The sequence below is a fragment of the Archocentrus centrarchus genome, chromosome 14, assembly GCF_007364275.1.
Source record: "Archocentrus centrarchus isolate MPI-CPG fArcCen1 chromosome 14, fArcCen1, whole genome shotgun sequence".
Classification (NCBI taxonomy): Eukaryota; Metazoa; Chordata; class Actinopteri; order Cichliformes; family Cichlidae; genus Archocentrus; species Archocentrus centrarchus.
Genome location: NC_044359.1, coordinates 32,677,622 through 32,700,367, shown reverse-complemented (window position 1 = coordinate 32,700,367; position 22,746 = coordinate 32,677,622). Strand labels below are relative to the sequence as shown.

Genomic DNA, 22,746 nt, shown 5'->3' with positions numbered 1-22,746 from the left:
TGTTTGTGTGTGTCCCCATGTATGCGTGAGTGTGTTTCTACAGGTCTCAGAGATACTGGAGATGCCGGGCATTGTTATCTGATTCTTCAGGGGGCTTGAGATAAATTTGCTCTCTTCTCACAGGGGCAGAGGGAGGAAGGGATTTGGAATGGGCCAGCATTGTTTTTTAGTGCTTCGCATGTAGCTTTGCAACAGTTAATGATGGCAGGGAGGTAAGAAAAGCAGCAGCTGCTAAAATCCCCTATCCTAAACCTTATAAAATGCTTAGGAATTCTGTGAGTAGAACATGCAAATTCCAAGCTCGTGACTTGAGAATTCCACTGGTAAAACTTAACTGTCCATTAAGCATAGAGCTCCATAAGAGTTCCTTTATTCCCTCAGTTGTTCAACATCAGTAATGGTAAGATTCCAGTTTATATCGGAAAATACGATGATATTGGTCAGCCTGGCTTTTATAATTGCAGGAATTAAGAATTACTGCCACATTCAGTGTTCATAGATATGTGAGTAATTGGAGCCCGTGGACATTCACAGATATTGTATTAACCACATCCCCCATAGGCTTGTGTAAAAGCTGTCAAATTCTCAGATGACTGAGTAAAGTGCCTGTCATTCGTCACCCCTTCATCATTTAATGTTCAATTATGTCAAAACAGCCTTTAGGTCATCCGCAATGGGGATTGATGCCTGCTCTGTGTGGCAAGTGAGCTTTCAGGCTGCATTACAGCACAATCAGTATGGTTCAACAGTCCCAGCCCTGCAATACTAAATAAAGCCCTGCCAAGCTCACTCTCAGGGCACCCACATTGCTTCAAATTGAATAGCTCCAGTGGGAATACTAAGGCGAACATTCAGAGCCTCCTTTTTTGAGCAGCAACCAAGTTATGAAGTTATCCTCTGCTGTGCCCAACATAATTGATGTTCTTCAGCATTGTCACAGGGGATCAGCTTGCCTGTTTATGATGGGGAGAGCGTCTGTGCGGTTTAATGTGCTCATTCCAGAGCCCCACGGACTGCAAATGTACTGTAATGAATTGCTAATGTTTCATCCCACCATCGTTGCCTCTCTGGAAAAATGTCATGCTTTACAAAAGCTCTGTCACCATTGTTTGTTGTTTGTTTTTTACGCGTGAGATTATTTTCCTTTCACTTGGTTAGAAATAATACTTTTTTAGATTGTTTTAATGTTTGTTTTTGTGGTTTCCAGTGAGCTCAAAATTTCCACTCACAGTGCTGTTTATGAGGAAAAAGAAGTAAATTCATACATGTGCATCGTATTTGTCAGACTGTTTTCTCTGCCACATGCACTCATACATGTCTTGTAGCGGTTTGGTTGCAATGCATCAATGTAATACCAAAACAAGCTCACTTAAACTTATGTCAGACCAAATGTTAAGTGTAGCTGCGTTAAGGATATGCAAACCTCAGAGAAGGTAAATCCCAGTGCAGTAATTCAGCTACTTCACCCAGCTAAGCCTTATTTGTAGCTGTTGTTTCCTTAAGTGACTGAAGTAGTTGCTGCCTTTATCCTCCCCAGTAAGAGCTGGCTTCTCAGACATCACAAGAAGCTTATGGTCCACTGTTGCCCAAGACTCTGAGGGTCTTTATTTTGGGTCAGAAGATGCTAGGTTGTCGATTTGTTGAGCTACTCTTCACTCCTAATCACCTGCTTTAACCGCGTCTTTCTAGAAGAACTCAGGAAAAAAAAAAAAATTCTGTCAAAGTGGATCCACATGAAAAACAAATCTGTCTTGACTTAACTAATGAATTGCTCAGGTTTATGCTTATATGTTAGTATCTGTCTGCTGTTAAGCAACAATAAATTTCAGTACACAAAATGCTAGATTAGGTTTGAAGTCTTTTAGCGACATTGTCTGTATTACATGCACCAGAAAGCAAAATATCTAGCTCAGTATTTTTCAGTTTAAAATAGTCAGCAATGTGAAATTAATTTGATTAATTGAAAATGTGTATATTGAAAATCAAGTTGCTTTTTTTTTAATAGAAAAATAAATCTGAAAGTAAATCATTGCAGGCTACATTCACTGTCTTCAGTCATGACACTTGTCAATAATTACAACACGAGCCGTTCTGCCAACCGAGGCTGTGGTTCAGGAGGTAGAGCGGGTCATTTACTAGTCGGATCAATGATTCACTGCCTGGTTTCTGTAGTTTGTGTGGTGAAGTATCCTTGGGCAAGATACTGAACCCCAAGCTGCTTTTAACCTAACACTCTTGGATCTGATGGATATCATCCATCAGATGTGTGAAAAAGGTACTTGTCATTGGTGAGTGACGTCCCGTTTTGATCATTTTCATAAATTTTATCTTCATGATTTAAAACCCAGAGACACTCCACACTTACAGTATATGGTAGCAACGTCTCAATCACAAAGTAGGCCCAGCCTAAAGCATACCCTGCTTTATCATTCTTTTTGACACTAATGTTAAGCTCACTGTACAAAATTAACATTTAGCTTTGTTCATTAAGAAACTAGTAGCTGAGACCATAGCTTTATCTGGAAAGTTTTTACTGACATCAAGGTGGCACAGTTAAAGGTTCTTTTTGCAGTGTTCTGACTTCTTTGGAATCGCCTCCTGTTAGCCATTAGAAAGAATTCAGGATTAAGGCACTTCTATATTGAGCTCACTTTTCAGACCCAGCAGCTACATCGACTTTCTGTATGTAGTCAGTGGTATCCCTACCTCTGGCTGGAAGCTGGTTCACACTGAACTTCATGTAGATTTGAACAGTTCCAACATGACAAGACTGATTTCTGATTACAAGAGGTGATGAAAGTCGACTGTGTGTGAATGTGTATATCTCTACCTGCTGTGCAGTAATATTAGTTAGTAGAAGTGCTACAGCCAAGTAGCTGGGTTGTCCACCGCGTCCTCCAGTGCAGGCAGCAGATATCCAGGCCAGGGCTTTCTGTTCTGTGCGCCTGTTATAGACACTAACAGATGGTTTCATTATTGTACTTCAGAAAGTATGTTCTCATTTGTTCTCCACATGAACCGTTCACGAGCATATAACTAGACCTGCTCAAACATGATTCAGCAGCACTACTCAAACTACTGTTGTGAACTAGAACGCTTTGGGTATCAAAAATCTCGTCCCTTTCAGACTCAGCACAATCAAATCCGATTGTGTTTGTAGAAATGTAAAGTCTGCTTCTTAAAGTGAACTCTGAACTGCACCTGGCGTGATGGACAGCTGCTATTGTTGTGTTAGTGAGCGGGTGAATGAGAGGAAAGCACTCTTGGTGAAAGCTATATGACTTAGGCACAGTTTGACACAAAAGATTTCAAACATATTGCATGTTACTTTTTACTGAAACCACGTGGATGTCTGAGTGAGTTTGAGTTCCATGAACACTTTTAAAATGGTGAAGTAACATCAGCCTCTCCTTTTATGAATCGGCCTGCTGCGTCCTCCTACGTAACCTTTCTACATCTCTCTCTGTCTCTCTCTCCTCCCCCTCTTCTTCCACTCATATGCAGTCTCTTAAGCACCACAGCAACCTTCTCAGAGGGATGGTTGCCGGAGACAGGATTCACTCCCTATGTATGCGGACAAAGGTGGGGTGGTGTGGTGGGGTTACAATCAGCAGGGACTGGAGAGAATTGGAGGCCTCTGGGACTGGGCACTCCACAATCGTGGGTGTGTTGGAGAGGAGGAGGACAGGCCGGGAGGGGACAGAGAGGGGATGAGTGAGTGAGATAATGGTAGTGAGGGTATAGGGTGGAGCACACTGACACCCTAAATTCCTTTTGCTCATTCCTGGTCTCCCAGTAACCATGCTGGGTGTGCTGTGTCAGACAGTGTGGTGGAAGCTAGAGAGACAAGTCGCTCACAGAGACACAGGCAGCCACGAATAGTTATTAAGATAGACTTTAATTAGTCAGCATGCCCTCCCCCATTGCTGAGCTCTCCTACACACACACACACACACGAGGACTCACATTTTACTACAATAGCAGAGACTGACCTCAGGGAAATAAATGTGTGGCTGGTGTACATGCATGACTGCATTTAGAACCAGCCCATTTTTCATAGTTTCCTTGGACTTAATGATGGCCTCTCTTATCACTCGATTATATTACCTTCAGGGAAAAAGGCCAATTTTACTTTTGCTCTGGTGCTATTACTCTTAATAAACACTGATGCTCATCCTATATAAGCCAATGATTATATGCAGCACTCTCTTACAGCTGCAGACTTTGACCTCAGTGAGATCATGTCTGTTCTGAGTGTGCTGTTCAAAGTTTCACATACTGAATAAAGCATAGGTTAGGGTACAGCTAATGTAATACTGTGTTGCTCAACACAGTGTGAGCTACATTTTTGTGCACACAAACAGGGTGGTTTGTAGTATGACACTATGAGAAAGGATTTGATTTTCTTTTCCTGTCGGTAATGTTTAAATACTAACAGTGATTTTCTAGTTGGTGTATTTTTTTATTTTTTTTTATTTGTGGTCTTAAAAACATCTTTCTCACTTCTTTTAATGTAAGCAATGGGGTCCTACATGGATGCACACAATTCTGTTCAAGTGTTTAGTGTTTATTGTATATTTTAATGGGAAAACTGAAGTTTTAAAATTAAGTTTAAAGTTGTCTGGTGGTATTTTGTACAGCAGTCACCTTCCTTTGTAGTCCTAAAGTTACATTGTTGTTTAGGAGGATGCCACTGATTTGACTGGACTTCTTCAGCTTTTTGCTGCCTTGTTTACAGGCCACATTCACATGACATTTTTTTTTTTAATTGAAGTGATTAAATGGATTATTTGAATCTCCAATATAGTGATTTGCATGTAATGGGAAAGGTGCCCTTTCAGTCAGAAAAGCGATGACTGTTAAGCAGGAAAAAGTTGTGTTCATATAGTGCTCCTCTGCTTACATTAAGAGGAAGTGAGTTTTCAGTGCCTTGGCCATTGACTGCCTGTTTACCTGCCTACCTGCCTTGCTTAAGATGTAGGCTATGCTTGTTTTATGCTTGAGTGGAGGTGGTGCAAAGGCAGTCTGTGAATGCCCGTCTACCTGCGGAGAGCGTCTGTTGTCGATGGGGGCAGTGTCAAAAACATATTTGGTACAATCAGTCTGTGAGCTACTCTTTTTATTCTTCTCCCGCTCCTGGTGAACGCTGCTGTTGCTCCCTTCCCTGTTCTAGCGCACTTGCCAACCAATCAGCATTCAACTTACGTATAAGTCATCTCTGTCCAGCGACCTGCAGTTAGGATTTTGGAGGACTGCGTGAGCGCACATTTGCAGTGGGTGAAAACCCTCTTTGTTCGCTGTCCAAACGGAAACGCATACACAGAAACATTTCCGGGACCATAATACACTTTACTGTAGCTCCTGCCAGGCATGCACTTATTTCCACTTGTTTTCATTATTTCTGTAAAGCACTTATCTGTCACCATTTTTCTGTAAAAGTCATGGCAGCAGTCACTGACTGCCTTTTGTTATTGTCCTTCAAGTTCAGAAGCGGTGCGTTTTATTCCGGCCAGTCAATCAGTGCATCCCTACTAGTGACATTTAAGTATTGCTGTGAAAATTGACCAGATTCTCAATGTTTTGGTGTCTGACTTTCTGCCCTCTTCATCTGCTCTGTGCAGCTTGATGCAGCTTCTTAAAAACCAACCCAGCACTATTTTTAGCAATGTGAATGCTTCTGCTTCAGAATGGGTTGCAAACTACTCAACAGCCACGGTCAGATCTAGTAGCCACATCGGAGCTGGTATGCGACACAGGCACACCAGTTTGTTCCCAGAGGTTTAGCTGGACCAAGTGACTGGAGATGCACTGACTGCAATTTTGTTGACTGATTCCAAATTTTTTCTAAGTGTGATCTGCTGATACAGATTTGTGCAGATTCTAGTTTTCTTTTTAGAACGATAACCCACAGCATATACAAGCAAAAGTCAACTTCTCTTTAATGCAAAACATTATTTTCATAATAGAAGAAATTATGAAACTTTACAATTTCTCCAAACTTCTTTATGTTACAGGATCTTATCTTAAACACCTCAAATAAAGTGCTTTGGTCTTTTCCTGCTCATATGAGGCTGCTGGCTTTGAGATCTGGATAGTTTTAGCTTTAGTCACTTTTCCTTTGTTTAAAATGTGCAGGTTCAGCTGGGTGAGGGTAATTTAGATGTCAGATTGGGTTTGTTGTTCATGGTGGTCCCCCCCGTGGTTTACTTAGGTGAGTTTTTAGGCTTTGACTTCATTCACACTGAGTTTCCATGATAACAACATGTTATTGTGTGGCTGTGAGTGTGTGCGTGATCATCTGCACTCCTGATGTGCATGCACGAAAATGGACTGTAATTGGACAGATGTGAGACCAGTCACCAGTCAAGACTGAGAATGCTGGGAATCACCAGATTCCAGTCCCTGGTCGGTCATTTAAGTGTCACTTTTAATAAAGTTCAAGTCTGACCTGCATGCTGCCTCACACATTGGATAAAGTCTGTTTCTTGCTTTCATTAAGTTTAAAATGATTACTTATCCAGAAGAGAGAGATCTGTTGGAGACTGAAGCTGCTTGTGTATACACAGACAACAGTAGCAGGGAGAACTGAACATTCAAAAGTGTGGTTACACTTCACTGGAGTTGACTGTATTCATCGCCACTGGAGCAACAAGTCTGTTGCACATATGGCAAAAATCGTGAGCACACCCTGGCTCACTCCATCACTTTCACGGGGATGTCTAAACAAAACCGTGAACAGCAGTGAAGTAAAAGTGAGCCATGACTGGACAGCATGCTGTCACTTTAACAGATCAGTTAAGCCAGTTATGTTACACATTCCATGTCTGAAAAGGGCTTATGAATACTCAGATTTTCTTATTTGCATTGCACTTCCTCTACTTCAGTTTATATTTCCTGAAGCGGGATTAAATGGGTTTATATAATCACTGGGGAAAAAATTGTGTCAGTATGTTGAGCTTGATGGGGAATCAGCCTTAGATTACACTCCTTGTTTTTGTTTTTTTTTCCTTTCCTGGATGTGCCATCACCTGAACCTCTTGTCGCTCAGGTGGATAAGCAATCAAATCTGTTTGCCAGTTAAAGGGATAATATCCTGAAATAGCAGTTTTCCCCATTTGTGTGGTACCTACTGAAAAAGCTTCTGCTGTAGCTGCACTGTAATTTAAACAAATGCTGCCCAAGGCCCCAGAAATCTGTCATTGATTTACCGTTCACATCGGACAGCGTCCTTCCTTACTCATCAGAGAAAGCAGTCACTGTGGTAAAACCATTCCAGCTGAATACTTTTCTCTCAAAATGCAATTTTCTCCCCTCTCTAAGCAACTTTAAAATATGCTGTAGCTTCTTTAAATGCTTGATGAATTGACAGAGCTTTCCTTCATGCAGATGCCAAGCTGAGTATCCGCTTTGACATTGATAGACACACATCTAGGTTTTCTCTATTTTGCTCCCCATTTCTCATGCTGCTGCTGAAGGCGATGGATCGTTCCCATCAAGGGCGTCTGTCAAAATCTGTAGGCTGAAACAACCAGCTGCAGCCCCGGTGGCCAGGGGAATAAAACTGAGCTTGTGCTTTGCGACCATATCAAATGCTTACAGGCTCTGAGCTCCACCAGCAGTGGGTGTGACTGTGATTGTCACAGTCCGTACGTATATAAGCTCCTGTGCTGTATTTTCAGTCTTTTGTCTACCACAGGGGAATGGAACAACTGAGGGACAGGGGCCTGACCTGTAGCTAACACCTCCTTTACCCCGAGGGTCTGGAAAAAATGTTTCCTCTGCATTGAGCTGTCTTGATGTTAGAATTGCTACTAAACTATCAATCAAGTCCCACATTAGAAATCATAGCTAACTTTGCTGTAATATGAAAAAGAAGCTTCACAGATGTTGCAGCACAGGGTGGCTGCTTTTTTTTTCGTCCAAGAAGATAAAAGGAGTTTATTTTTTTGTTAATATGTGTTAACAGTTGCCAGGTTTGGCTTCTGTTCCACCAAATATCTTTGCAGATTAGCCCGCTCCATCTGTCACTTAGAATAAAAGGACCGGACTGCAGATGCAGCTGTGAAAATGTTGTGGGGTATTTGGTTTTGATTGACAAAAATACCCAACAGATAAATTGAGCTGCAGGCGTTTGAGGGCATTCATGAAACATTTTTAAGTGTTTGTTACACATTTGAAGCACTTTTTAGCAGCAACATATTGCAACGATTTCTTTCTTTTTTTTTAAGACGTTCTCCCCTTGCTCGTTGGTTGGAAGGTGGCAGGCTGTCAGAAGGATTTTAATACATTGAGGCAGCATGTGACAACTCCATTCTCTATGGAGTGTGTTCCTGCTGCAGCTTAAATCTCTTATTGAATGGAAAATCTTAACCCAGTTGATGTCGCCTGGAAATCATGTTTATTCATTCTAAGAATAAATGCCTAAGAGCCCGCTTCGGTGTGTTGATGGGCTTTAGTTTGTCTTCGTTATTTTCACCATTTGTTCAGCTAAGCTATACTCTGCTGTCTTCATCCTGCTTTTAACTGTGATTTACATTATGCAGATTTGAAAAGATATATTATTTCTTAGACAAAACGTAGATGCATACTTTATATTTGATGACTAACACATTCCGTATGTTATAAAATGTCTCAGTGAAACTGTTAAAAAAAAAAAAAATACAGTTTTATCAACTTTGCAGGCAAATGACATGAGATGCAAAAAACAGAAGAACAAAAAATTATATTTATCTGTGATTTTCTGTCAGTGGATTTAAACTCTTGTTTATACTCTGATGTTGATTACTTTTAGCTTTCTTTTCTGAAACTCACTCCAATTATTGGGCCACCTTTCACATGGTGTTAAACACAAAGTGAAGTCATTCTGGCTGAAAAGTTCTAGACTTAAAATACTACAATGTGAAATACAGTGACCAATTAACAGTGCTTGCAAATGCAGTTGTCCTTGTGTTTTATTCATGTTGCCATTTGTGACATTAATTAATGTCCTTTACATCTAGGCTTGACCTCAGGTCTAGACATCACATCTTCAGGGCCGACAACCATCGAGAGTGCCAGCGGACAGAGCGTGAAGCTGGATTGCCAGTTCACTCTGGCCACAGAGGATTCAGGACCGCTGGATATTGAATGGAGCCTGCTGGCCTCGGACAACCAGGGAGATGACCAATTGGTAAGTATCTTCATTATAATTTTAAAAAAAATGTCCAAAAGAGATAATCAGTTTTTATATGATTAATTTATTTGTACTGTGTCTGTAGCTTTGAACTTACCTTTCCTGCTCTGATTAGTTCTGTGGAGTGAAATGTGATACAGATTCCATATTGTAACATAGACCATACACAGTATGCAAGACAAATGTAATTTGAGTCATATGCACTTTTTCTGAACATTTGTTCTCTGTAGTGCTCTCACAGACACATGCGCTGTAGAAATCGGTGCTGGCTGTAGCTCAATCAGTCTTATTTCCTAAAGTGGCTCTCAGCCATGAAAAGGTGTAGACCACAGGACTCTGAGATGGGCTTATGGCTGTTAAAGCCCTGACAGCATGTGGAGATCCTGCAGTCGTGCACGTTTCCATGAAACTGATGGCATCTGAATGAGGACTCTGGTTTCTCACATTTCTTTTATACTTCACTAGAGCCAGTACTGAAAAGGCTTCTTGTCACAAGGCTTCCGCACATGTGGCAAAGATCGTGCGCATGTCATGGCACTCGACTCTTTCAGTGTATAAAGTATGCAGCTGTGAAGAACATTGACTTAAGTGATCTATGTCTGAATGAAAGAATGCAATCACTTTAACAGGTTAATGAAGCCAGCAGTGTCTGAAACAGCCTTTAGAGCTGGTTTCTCCTGTGGCTCTCTCCTCTGCCACCTGTCACAAAGCTTTTTCATCCCTCTCTCCCCTTTTTTTTTCTTCCCATGTGTCCTATGGCTTTTTTGTGAGCCAAATGTTAGAAATAGGTCAAAGCCTCATCATTAGGCGTCTCTGTCCTCCACCCACTGTTGTCTCTGTCTGCTGTCCCACCCAGCCCTGCTCTCACTGGGGTAGAACTCTACTTCTGCTTCTGTTCACTGTTTTCTTCTTGTTTTTTCTTGAGAATCATTAGCAAGGGTGTGGGAGGAAATATATCTTCACTCATAAAGTTTGTCAGTATCTTTTGTTCTGGGCATGTCTGGTATTGTCATGGTGAAAGGTTATTGTCATTACTTTAAAAATGTCTCATTTTTCTTAATCATGCTAGAAGTGTGCACTGTGTGAGGGTAGTTCCCTAGGAGGGCCTCTTGCTTATGTCTGAATGCAGCTGTAGAAATATATCGAATGTTCCCAAAGAGCTTTTGGTTGCACAGCTTATTTTCTTTATTGCATGCCATTTTGGTGTGTCCAGTGGGTACATGTGTTAATGTTACCAAACCTTTGGAGGAATTTAAACAAGTCAGACATCTCTCTCTGATCATATTTGTTCTCCTTGACCTATCAGATTTTTCTCACTATATACACACGCACACGCTCAGATTTGTATAGCCCTTAACCAACATGAAGTCATGCACACAGTAAATTCTTTGCAATTAGTGCCATGTTAACGCCAAAAGGCTGTTTTAATATATGTGACGGTGTTCAATAGAATTAGGCCAATCTGCTATGACCAAAGCTGCCAGGCTAGTCAGAACAATTAAAGCTTTTAGCCAGATGCTCCCAGATGCTCAAACTATGGTGAACCTTTGCTCACATGGCCCGAGATGCGTACATCCAGACTGGACAAAAGGATGGGCCACTGCCAGATAACATTTTCAAATGGAGAACTAGTCAGTAAGATGAGGATATACTGCTGTAAATGTCTTTTTTTTTTTTTTACAAATGTGGATAAAGGGTTGCGTGACATGTCTGGCATGTTCCAGTAACCTCATTTAAAATTTTTGTTCATATTAATATGCCTTATGTTTGAGCTGTGTTTTCTCAAGTAATGCCATAGCATTATCTGTTTGGTCCCGTTTTTAGCGGGTAGTGACAGACCCTTTTATTTGACATATCCCACATATCATCAGGGTCTTTTTCAGTGTGGTGAAGCATAGCTAATGCATCCTGCTTTGTTAGGCCTGAGTGAGAGATGCCAGACATGCCTACAGTATCAGTCATTTGCATTCGGCACTCATTGCCTGGTTACAGAGTTGCTGAAAGGAGGGCGTGCCCTGACTGAGTATTCACCACCACTGCGAAAACAACAAAAAACAATTATGAAAACTGATGTCAAAAGGAGATGACTTTTGCTTCCAAAAAAAAAAAAAATATCGCTTCGTCCCATGTCACACAAACCGCCTCTTTTGTCCTTGAGTGTAACACCAGAGCTTTTTGTTTACTGAAGTTATTGTACCAGGAATTTGTGTGTATTGAAGGATTAGGGTGTAAAACACGACAGGGTTGGTGAAAATCACATCATTTGTTTGCAGATGCTCGTGGACGTGTTTTGTTACATTCTCTTTAGCCTCAATATTTACGAACATTAATTCCATTTTGAGGTAGAGATCGAGTGCTAACCTTGTGAATCAGTTTGGAGTAGAGCTGTTCCGGTGAAAGCTGGAGCGGCACTTTGAGTCATTCAAGTCATAAGCATCAAGGGGAGTGCAAAGGCATAAGGGTGCTTCCCTTGAGCTATGCAGGTTGTTTAGAGAATACAGGTATTGCTGCTCTGTGCTTTGCCTCTCAAATGAGCTGCAGCTTTTCCTCTTCACTCCCTGAGCAACAGCATCACATGATGATGATCTCATCTTAACATGTGTTCCATGAAACTAAGGCTGGCCAATAGAGGTCTCTTACCTCTGCAGCGTGATCCGTCCACTGAGAATGGCCGGGCCAGCTGGCGATTGTATCATTACACATCCTACCTGTTATGAAACGCAGCACACACAGAGGCGCTCTTCTGTCCTTTCCACCTTGTCTAGTCATTTGCCCTTTTCATTTTCATTCCCCTTGGTCTTTATGGGCATTTTTTTTTTCATTGGATCATGATTCTCAAGGTTATTGTGCAGTTTATTTATTTATTTATTTATTTTAGCTGGAGGTGTGTATGCACATAAGCACTCCCATCTGTGTCCCTGTGAAGTAGTTGAGCTCAAGTAAGGCTGAGCTTGGGGCAATTTAATTTCCTCTGCACCGCGCACTCATCTCGCACTTTTCTGTTATTGCTGCTGACGTTGTTATCCCCAGTGAGGTCAGAAGGATAGGTTTCCTTCCCCTGAGAGCCAAGTGGAATTTTACCAGACTTACCTGTTTACATGGCTAATATGTACAAGATGAACACAGTGGCCATTGTGAGCTTACCTCTCTTGCAGCTTCAGAAGCCAGTCTTCCAGTAGGGAACAGTATACACATATTAGAAGCTCACTGACTCAGTTTCCCTTTGTTTTGCACCTTGTGCTTCCTTTGAGTGCTCTGCTTCCTCTGGTAGGTTCATTATTCTTCCTCTCCTCCTGCCATGTTAAGTTTTCTCCTCTCCTCCTCTCTACCCTGGGGTATTGTTGTGCAGAAGCCTGTTGTTGATCATGGCACAGAAAAGCCTGCTGATGACTGTCTCCATGGAAATGTGTAGCGTATGCTAGTGTCTATGAAAGAGAATGAGAACTCTTTTCATTGTTGTTTGTGTTTCTTTTACTCTCGGTTCTTTTTCCTTATGTTTTTTTGTTCCCCCCCTCCACTATCTGCCCACTTCTAGCTACAAAGCTTCTCATTAGCTCCACCTGGCCTTTATTTCTAGGCATTTCCTTGCTGCTTTCAAGACCCAGACAGTCTGTCTGTGTATGTGTGTGGTGAAGTGGTTGGGTAGAATTGGGAGCTTTGTTGACACAGCAGGTGTTGATTTAGCTCCACAGTGCTGGCTTTGTTTGTTCCACCTTCATTCTTCTTACGCGCAGAAAGGGCAAAACGGCACAGGCTGCCAGGCTCAAGGGCAGTGCAGAGATAAAAGAGTGTCCTTTATTGCTTCTGTGCATTTCAGCTGGTTCAGTAAGCAAAGCCTTTGCTTTCCGAAAGCAGATAACTTTAAATTTCAGGGCCTTTGTTCACTGTGTTTCCCTAGCAGAAATGTTGTTTTGTTAATGGAAAAAGTCAAATTTAATGTTAAACTTTCCTTTACTTGATTTCCAAAACAGATAATCATGTACTCAGGTGACAGGACCTATGAGGACTACCCCACACCCGTCAAAGGTCGCGTCCACTTCAATTCAGCCGATCCCAAGACTGGCGACGCCTCTATCAACCTTACAGGGCTGAAGTCATCGGACTCTGGCACCTACCAGTGTAAGGTGAAGAAGGCTCCTGGTGTCCGCAGCAGGAAGATGCTGCTGATTGTCATGGGTAGGTAGAACAGTCACTAAAGCAGAACAAACCGCATTAGCATTAGGCTAGCAGTGTCCTAGCACTCTGTTTCCTCACAGGGTAAATTCTCTCTCCCTCTGCAGTGGAAATACACCAGATCATACGCCCTTTGTGCACTTTGGCTGTTTTGATGTAGAGCATAACCTTCCCAGTGGCTGTAGAGCGATGCCCCAATTGTGATAGAATTCTGTGTTCACCCTCAACACTGTGATTGTGTCTAAAATGATTATACAGATTTTTTTTTAAACACTTACATTTTTTTTCTTTATTTACTTATTTTAAGTAGAGTTGTGTTATTAATTGTGCTATTCCTGCTTTCAGTGTGCGCGTGAATTTCACAGGTGATATTGTGATGTGACAACAAACCTGATTCAATTTGGTTTTATGAATATTTTACAGTATTATCTGTCTTCCTTTAATATATCCACTCAGGAAAAGTACAGTGATTATGTTTTTCTATTTTGAAACTTTAATTAACACCCGAGATTGTGACAACGTTGGTAATTAGAAATAATCTCTGATGTTACAGATCAGATGGAAAATGTGAGCAGGCTAAAAGGAAGTGGAGTGAATGCGCTCAGCTGTTGTTTTTATTGCACAGGGTGAGATGGGTGACACATCATAGTTGTATAAGTCAGATGATTCACTCCCTAGGCAAACACACTCACGCACAGTGGCCTCACTGGTCAGTCAAGCAGCTAAATGATGTCGAAAGCGAATCGCCTCCCGAAACCAGCCTGTTATTTGCATATGGGAAAAACAGCCCACATGTGGGATAAGCCGTGTATTTAGCTGTTATGGAAGCTCTGTTATCAGGATAGTTTCTGTTCTAAAGATAGGACGAGCTCTAGAAAATGGCTGCCTTAACTGCTGACGCGATATCATGAGGAAAAGTGACCACACCACACCAACTAGCTCAACCAGAAAAACACGTAAAGTGATTGTGGATACATTTGAATGTGCACATATGCTGCAATAGGTCCTCCTGCCAGCTGTACTTCCACATTTTTAACCTGATGAGCCTGCTCATTTATCAGTAATTTAAATTCTCATTTGTTTGAAATTTTGTTTAGTGTTTCATTAAAAAAAAATGCCCGTGCCAATCCTGTACATAACATAGGCGGCATACAGCATAGGCAGAGGTTGTTCTTATTGTTGAGCAACATATGATATGATGCAAGAACAAATACCTGCTCTGTGGTTTATCCGGCTGTTGCTGCATTGGTGTTGCATTCATTCTCTCCAGACATCCTTGTTAAAGAAAGATATACCCCTCTCACTGCTGTCAGGATGTTCTAGTGATTCTCCTTAGTTTGATAATTTGACTTTATTTGTTCATTCTGAGCTGCCGTGGGTGAGAGCTAATAAATAAACATGTAGTGAGGTTAAAATGCAGATTTCTTTAGTTATAGCCTGTGTGTGCGTGTGTGTTTGAAAAGGAGCGATCGCTCGAGGGTACAGAAGCTGACAGGCTGCTAGTTGTTGACCCCGGGGGTAGGGGTGTTGACAAGGAGAGGTGAGGACATCTTGCCTGCTCTGCATTTTACCTTGAGGTTGATCTTGTCACAAGGTGGATGTTCCCTGAGAACAGGCCAGAGGTGCATATTTGTGTGCACGAACATAAACAAACCTCAGTATATTCATTGGGTTTTGTTCCGGTTTGTCACGATCGCTGCCGTACGCAGGTATACACACACGCACACGTACTGACACCTGCAGTGTACATGGTATCCAGGTACTGTACAGGAGGTAGAATGCACTGTTGTGTATTCTCCTGCAGTTGCAGCAGGACATTGAAGTTAACAGGAGGAGAGTACCCACCTGCTGTTCAGTACTGCACTCAGCAACTCTAACAACTGTTTCTGACTAGGCCCCGCCTACGCTCTCAGCAGCCAGTCACTCGGCCCTGCCTGTGTCCAGACAATCCTCCTCACATTCAGCTCAAAGCTCAACAGCCAATCTCATTAATTCGGTCTGCCTGGCCCGCTAGTCACTTATATTTCACTTTACTGTTCCACAATCAGTCGGCGGTTATTTGTGAAGCTGTGCCTCTCCTGTGTGTAATGCGTTCCAAAAGCTAGCTTTTCTTTTCTACACAGGAAACAAAAAGCCTTGTGCAAGTAATAAATCTCTTCTTCTTAACACATTTAACACAATTGTGTTGGCTGTATCACTTTGTCTCTCTGTGCTCCTCCAGCCTCTGTCACTTCTCCTTTTGACCTCATCATTCAAAAGAATAAATCGGCTCACAGGACAGAAGCCCTGAAAAGAGGAGCTGTGTGCTTCAACCCTCAGATGTGTCGACTTGACTTTCACCTTTAAAAGATGCTTTTAAAAATGTCATAACTCATTGACATTTACTGTGTGTGTGTGTGTGAATGTGTGCCTAGGTAACACACAACTGCAGCAAAGAGCAGGCCAGAGACTTAAGAGCCATGCAGGCCTTGGCCCCCATCACTCTGCCATCTGTCCATCAGCGCCTGTTTCATTTTCGCTCTCCAGCTCTGTGTTTTACCCCCTCTATCCTCTCCCCGTGTGTGTTTATTAGATTAGAAGGCCCACTCAGTACTGTCAGTGTACTGTTAATCCTTATGGTTATGCCTGCTAAGCTCCTCCCTTCCCGCCTGACACCTGGTTCAGATCTGCAGAGCCACACTCCAGGGTTTTGTTGTTACAGAAGCCATTACAACACCACGAAGTCAGCTTTCTGACAGTGAACACAGAGGCTAGTCTTTGGCCTCAGATTTCCTCTGTCCAAATACTACCCGTCACACGTCTCCCTCCCCTCACTCACTGTCTGTCTGTGCTTCACTGGAGTCAGCCGTCTCTTAATTTGGAGCTCTTTGTTTGTCTCATATCTTACCAACACCTGACACGAGGAGTGTTTGGGCATGTTTCTGAACAAGAACGCTTGTTCTCCATCTTTAATGCTAAATGATATGTTCACGTGTGTTTGTGTGTCCACTGACACAGCTCCCTTCTTCTATGTTATTATCCTGAGTGACAGCTCTTAATGACAACAGCTGTATCAATTACTCTGATTACTGGTCTAATTTTGCGGATGACTGCTGCTTTGAGCAAGGGAGGAACTCACTTTAGCAGTACACAATACACAGACGCACACTGTGCAAGATTGAAAAATAACAGGGTTGTAGGCAGGAGAACCGTTTCTGTGCTAATGTGAGCATCTGGATGTGCTGCCCTCTGAACTGCTTTTCTCTGTCTCTTTTTCTCTCCACAGTGAAGCCATCCAAGCCCAGGTGCTACATCGAAGGCCACGCATATGAGGGCAAAGACATTGTGCTAAGGTGCACGTCTAATGAGGGAAGCAAACCCATGAAATACTCCTGGGAGAAGACTTCTGACAGCAAACTGCTGCCCGCCTCTTCTGTGTTGGGTAATGGAGCTTTTCACAAGGTCTCCAAAGCAAATTAAAAGTCCTACACACAGGTGCTGTTTCTGTTTAACACGGTCATCTTTTCATCTGTGTGTTTTTTGTTGTTTTGCTCTGACTACAGATCCTGTGGAAGGCTCAGTTAATGTGAAGAATGTATCTGCCAGTGCATCTGGCATCTATCGCTGTGTTGCCAGCAATCGCATTGGCTCAGATGAGTGTGTGCTCGATCTCAAAGTGACAGCTCGTAAGTACTCAACCAACTTCATGTTGATGCACTCATCTCTGTTAGGTTTGGAGCAGTCAGAAAAGGAAGAGCAGAATTTTAGTTTTGATAGAACAAAAGGTTTTCCCAAGTGCAAACAGTAGGCTGCCCTTACTTTCAGGTCAGTTTGGACCTACCTGTTTCAACAGTATGGACCCCAGTGGTCATGAGTAACTATTAAAAAAGACACTGACCCGGCTGTAGAAATCTTTCAGTTGGTGAAAACATTATGTGCTGGTGGTGCAAGAGGAAAACTAAAGGGTCACGTTAGTCATTAAAATGTATTTAAAACATTATTTTCCTCATTCTTCCTGTTAACTGTCTCAGGTTATAGATTAGTCTACAAACCTTTAAAACAGGGGAAAATATCAATGATATCATTTTTCCTTTTTTTTCATCATTTTAACATGGAAGGAGAAAACCAGCCAATTCTTCCACGTTATAAGCTTGGACCATTATTTTTGTGTATTTTTGCTTCATAAATTATTATCAAAAAAAGTTGCTGATTTTTATTTCCACTGATCAATTATAATCTTCTTCCTTACAGTACGGCGTAAATATTTGTGTTATTCTAGTGACCGTATCTTAGTTTCAGCCTAAATTGGAGTTGTCCTTTATTTGCGTGTTTATCTTGTTTTTGAAGCACTTTTTAAATGTTAGTATAAAAAGTGCTTGTGGAAAAACTTCAGTATTGCTGTTAGTGTAGCATTTATCACAGTAAGCACATACACAGCTGTATATAAAGTGTTCCTTAGTATACAAGTTAAAGGTGAGTGCATGAAGACTCTGGCAGTTTACTACAACTAAACAGAAAATAGACTTCTAGGTCAAGCAGATGTACAACAACATGGACCAGTGTTACTGTCAGTCACGTCAAAGATCTACTGAATTCTTTTAGTTTTAGAAAGACAGATTTTTTTTGAAAAGGATGTTGCTGCCATACAGCAACAGAGACCCTTCATTTATGATGTTATTATATTTCTCTCCAAGCCATTGTTTAATCTGAGTACTCAGGGTGTGTGTGTGTGTGTGTGTGTGTGTGTGTGTGTGTGTGTGTGTGTGTGTGTGTGATGTACTATACTATAAGTACTCATTCTAATCTTCAAGCACCAGAGCACATACACGTGCTGTCAGCAGATGACAAAATTTCCATCACATGGATGCCAACAAGGATAATTTGTGATGTCCTCGTATGTTATTGTTTTATGTGCTTTATAAATGCCTGATTAGCTAAAAAATAAAAATAAAAGGTCACACGCTTGTTATGAGTCATGAGTACTCAGCTAGTCACAGCAGCCCTTTTCCAAAAAGCAGCGCCTTCAGCCCTTTCCTTCTTTGTGTTGTCCAGCCCCTAACACTGCAGGCATCGTCGCAGGATCCATAATTGCTGTACTTTTGATCCTCCTCCTCATCGCCATTATCCTGTTCTGCTGTTGCCGTGCTCGTCATAGGAAGAAGTACGAGAAGGAAATCTGCAATGAGATAAGGTACTCTTGCTAAAACATCGATGAGATCTGTCTCTCAGATACACAAAGCTCCAATTTGATGGATTAATATTTTGTATTACTGTGTAGTCTTTGCTGTATAATGTGGAATATGTCCCAGGTTGCATAATATTGGATTACATTGTGCGTCAAAAATGCCATAGGTTATATGTGATTATTGCTCTCAGCTCCTCATGCAGTATGATTGGTAGTCATCTTCATGTGCACACAGTGCCACAGACACACTCCAACACACCCAGCAACCACGAAAATGGTTTTTATCCATCAGCGTTTTTCTTTTTTTTTTTTTTTTAACCCCTCCTCAAATAAACAGCTGTGGTAATCAGTTTGAAAGCTTTGTTTGCTCTGTGGAGCCTGTTTCACGTTGCTGCTGGCCACCCCACCCCCCCCGCCAGTCCCCTTCCACAGCCGCCTCCTCTAACTCCCATCGGCATCCAGCTCTTCGTCCGGCCTGTACGAGCACTGGGCTTACCATCACTCTGCCGCGGACTGTGTCTTAGACCACAGTGTGACACCGCTCACTCTGTAGGACAAAAAGGATTAGAGCAGTAGTCCCGTCTCGTACACACAGGCACACATTTGCTGAAACACCACAGCATGAAACTATGGACTAAACAAGTACTGGCCCCGCAGGCTCAGTTTGATTGAGCATTTAACTGGATTATTGCTGCTTATTAGCTGTTAATGTGGTGGCAGAGGGAGTAGAGGGCATAGCTGTATTTGGATGCTCAGCTAAGTCTCTGCAGGCCTTTGCAGTCAGTGTGACTGAGCTGTGCAGGCAATGCTTGACCAACTGACTCCAATTACTTGCCCCTTTTTTTATTGAGTCAAGTCATGTTTCATTTTTGAAATGACTCGTGGTCTATTCATTATTTTCCTCGCTGTTTATACCTCTGCACTGTCTTGGCTTGTAGGGCATCACAAAAACGTTTTCAGTTTAATTTCTGACTTGACACTAAGGTGAGTCCATGATGCTGAGTTTTCAGGCTCGTTCTCTAAACATGCTGCTGTCTGTTTCCTCGCAGAGAGGATGTGCCACCTCCTAAGAGTCGCGCTTCAACTGCTCGAAGCTTCACCGTGGCCAGCCAGCGCTCCTCACTGGGCTCAATGTCACCTTCCAACCTGCATGAGTATGCCCTGAAGCCCCAGTATGACAAGATTCCCTCATCAGAGGAGTACGACCGGCCTCCGAGCCAGGCCCCTCTGCCTCCGCCCGCTGCTGCCAAGATGGCTGGGCCCAACCTCAGCCGCATGGGGGGCATCCCTGTCATGGTCCCTGCCCAGGCCAGGGACGGTTCAATCGTCTAGCACATTCTCTTCTTGAGAAAGGACTGTGCAATGAAAGGATGGAAGGAAGTGGGACAAAACCTGATGAAGATGAAGCAAGAGCTGGGATGGACAGACTCACCTGATTTTTAGCTCTTCATTATTTACATATGGGAATATTCTCCGCTTATGAAGACCTGGCTCTGCTGTGTTGCTGAGAAGAGAATTTGAGTTGTACTGGAATCACAACAGAGTACATAAAGTTTTTATCAAATGCAAAAACATACAAAAAAAAAAAAAAACTTTAAAGAATTTTGTCTCCTGGACTAGTGTCCAGTCCAGGAGACAAAATTAGTGTCCAATTAGTGTGAGTATACAACAGAATGGTCAATAATAAAATAAGTCTATTGTACATATGCATGTTTTTTGTTTGTTTTGTATTTTTTTTTTTGTTTTTTTTAGTATACATGGGCCTTGCTGTACAATTACACTATATGTTCAAAACAGATCCTCGCCCCTAATTGGCCAGCTGTATGCATGCATGCATGTGTATATAAAATTACAGCTGTATGTATGTGTGTGACTGTAAGTGTGTGTGTATGTGAAAGGCAGGTTGAAAAATGTTTCATTCATTTACTTTCTTTCAATAACTTCATAATAGTCTGATCCTCTGTCAGGCGATCCGGTCTTTACTCGTTTCTGATGATAAATTTTCTGTTTGAAACCTCTTCAGAGACAGGATGACTCATTAGGAGGAAAGTCACAGATCTGATTTAATCCCCTGCACCAAGCTGAAAACTGCTTATGTGGGTCAGCCGTTTTCTGTTGAACCGTTCTTCTGTTGTTTGAATTGTCCACTGTGGGGCTGGCTGGGGACTTGAGGGGTGACGGGATTGGCTGGTAGTGAGGGGGAGGTTCAGGCGACCACGTCTTGTGATTGGGTGTATTATTGCTTCTTGAGTGAGCTTAAAAAGGGACTAGCGTCCATCCCCCCCAACTCTTCTCCAGAAAACTTAGAAGAGGTGCAGAGAAATAAAGGGAGCAGCTGGACAACAGGGTTCACTGAGCACTCAGCACTGATTGTGTTTGACTGTCAACAGGCCTTTAACCCCCAAGGACCACCAGGACATGTAAACTTACCCAATCACACACACTGTATTAGCTGGATAAGAGCACCAAGTCTTAATTTATCATCTGTAGTATCCCCCACCCCCCCTCAGAGGTACCACATATGTAATCCTCTGTATTTGCATTTGCATTACAAGGAGCCGATATCTCGATTAACCTCGTCTCTGTGGGTAATATGGAATCTTTCATGGCTTAATTGGATATTTTAATGATGTAAAGCATGGGTGCACGAAGGAAGTTCCCACACAGAGAAACAAATGTAATAATCCTTGAAATGCTGAATACCATTTTTCTGTGTCTACATTGTAACCGCTTTAAGTTTATCTTGCAGTCTCTCAGTGCTGGATCCTGTAATGCTGGTTCAATCAGTCAGTTTAAATTGCCATAAGTGAGTTGTTGCCACTTTTGGGTTATTTAATTCCTGTCCTTCCACTATTTGGAAGACCAAAAATCTTATCTTCTACTTTACAAGAAAGATGGTATGAATATTAGGGGGCAAAGTGTTTCTTTTCACTCTGACGCCTTATTCTACTCCTCATTTTAGCCTTATACACTTTCCTTCTGTTCACCTCCTCACAGCTCAATTATAATGACTTCTATTGTGCCTTGTTTTCCCAGTTGAGTTGTGTTGTAGCATGTCCACCAGTGTACACTGTGCCATATGCTGTAACATCGCCCAGCATGGCCATCAGTGCCACGAGATCAAAGAACAGTAATTGTTTTGTATTGTTTTTCTGTTGCCTCGATTAGGACGTTCCACACCCACTTACCTCATGCAATTTCTCCCACAGCTTGCAAAACCTTTATTACTCTTATAAACCTTTTATTTTTCTATTCCAAAACATGATTTAATGTTTTTTTAAAGCTTCATTTAAACCTCAGTAATTAATGTGCTTTTTAAGAAAAGAGGGGATTAAAGTATAAGTGGCTCTGGCTGTATGTATAAATATTTTTGTCAGTGTCCCTATCTAATCACAACACAATGAAAGATATAAAGATTTATATGGATGTTTATGTGATGCTCTGCTGTGCTTGGCAAATCTATATCTGGGAGGGGTTTGTGTGATACAGATGCAGTACAGTGAGTGTGCTTCAAGTTTTCGTGTTATGAATTTTTAGTATCTAAGAGGAGGTGACAGCTGTAGAAATGTCTTGGCCACTGGACTGCAGATTTGATGTAATGCCATGAAAAGTGAGATGTGGGCCTGTCTAGACAAAGAAATTACATCTGTCAGATCTACTGAAACACTGCTCTGTATGTACGTTTGTGTGTGAGTGAGAGAACTATCAGATGTATTGCTGAGGGGAGTGTGTTGTCAGGATGGGCCCCCTGTAGAATTCTATTTAGACCATTCACCTGCTGGCAAAGTGTACAGAGCTCTCAGAGAGAGACCCTGCTACTGTCCCTCTCTGTGCTCGCAGCATTAATGACAACTACTACTACTAACCATATTAACTGTAGCTTTGAAATCAGCCTACTAATACTGTATGAAGATCTACTTTTGAGGTTTGCACATGTGTGGGAACCGCTTTTCCTTTTTTGTGTGTATTTTTTGTGCTTTATTTTTGAATAATAAAAGTTCATGAAATAAGGAAATACTCATATGTTGTTGTTTTTTTTTTTTGTTGCTCACAGAGGAAGTAGCCAGTTTCCCAAAGCACTAAAACATAATTTCTCTCCCGTCCAGCTGTGGCTGCTCTCCGGGGACCTGGTGTCCTCCAGCTTTCTGATTGTGATTAATTTCAGTCAGTTGCTGAGTTCCACCCCTTACACCAGGTGAGGAGACTTTCTAACCGCTTAATGACCGTCATTAATCAA

General features: G+C 42.0%; 1 protein-coding gene across 1 annotated transcript in view; it reads left to right on the top strand.

Annotated features, from left to right (window-relative positions):
• Positions 1 to 22,524, top strand: part of cxadr (CXADR Ig-like cell adhesion molecule) — a 39,885-nt gene extending 17,361 nt beyond the window's left edge. Inside the window, exons 2-7 of the mRNA XM_030746010.1 lie at positions 9,000 to 9,169; positions 13,144 to 13,348; positions 16,611 to 16,766; positions 16,888 to 17,010; positions 18,377 to 18,515; positions 19,559 to 22,524. Of these exons, the coding sequence (XP_030601870.1) occupies positions 9,000 to 9,169; positions 13,144 to 13,348; positions 16,611 to 16,766; positions 16,888 to 17,010; positions 18,377 to 18,515; positions 19,559 to 19,841 (1,076 nt within the window). The 3' untranslated portion in view covers positions 19,842 to 22,524. The remainder of the gene's footprint in view (positions 1 to 8,999; positions 9,170 to 13,143; positions 13,349 to 16,610; positions 16,767 to 16,887; positions 17,011 to 18,376; positions 18,516 to 19,558) is intronic.
• The last annotated feature ends 222 nt before the right edge of the window (positions 22,525 to 22,746 follow it).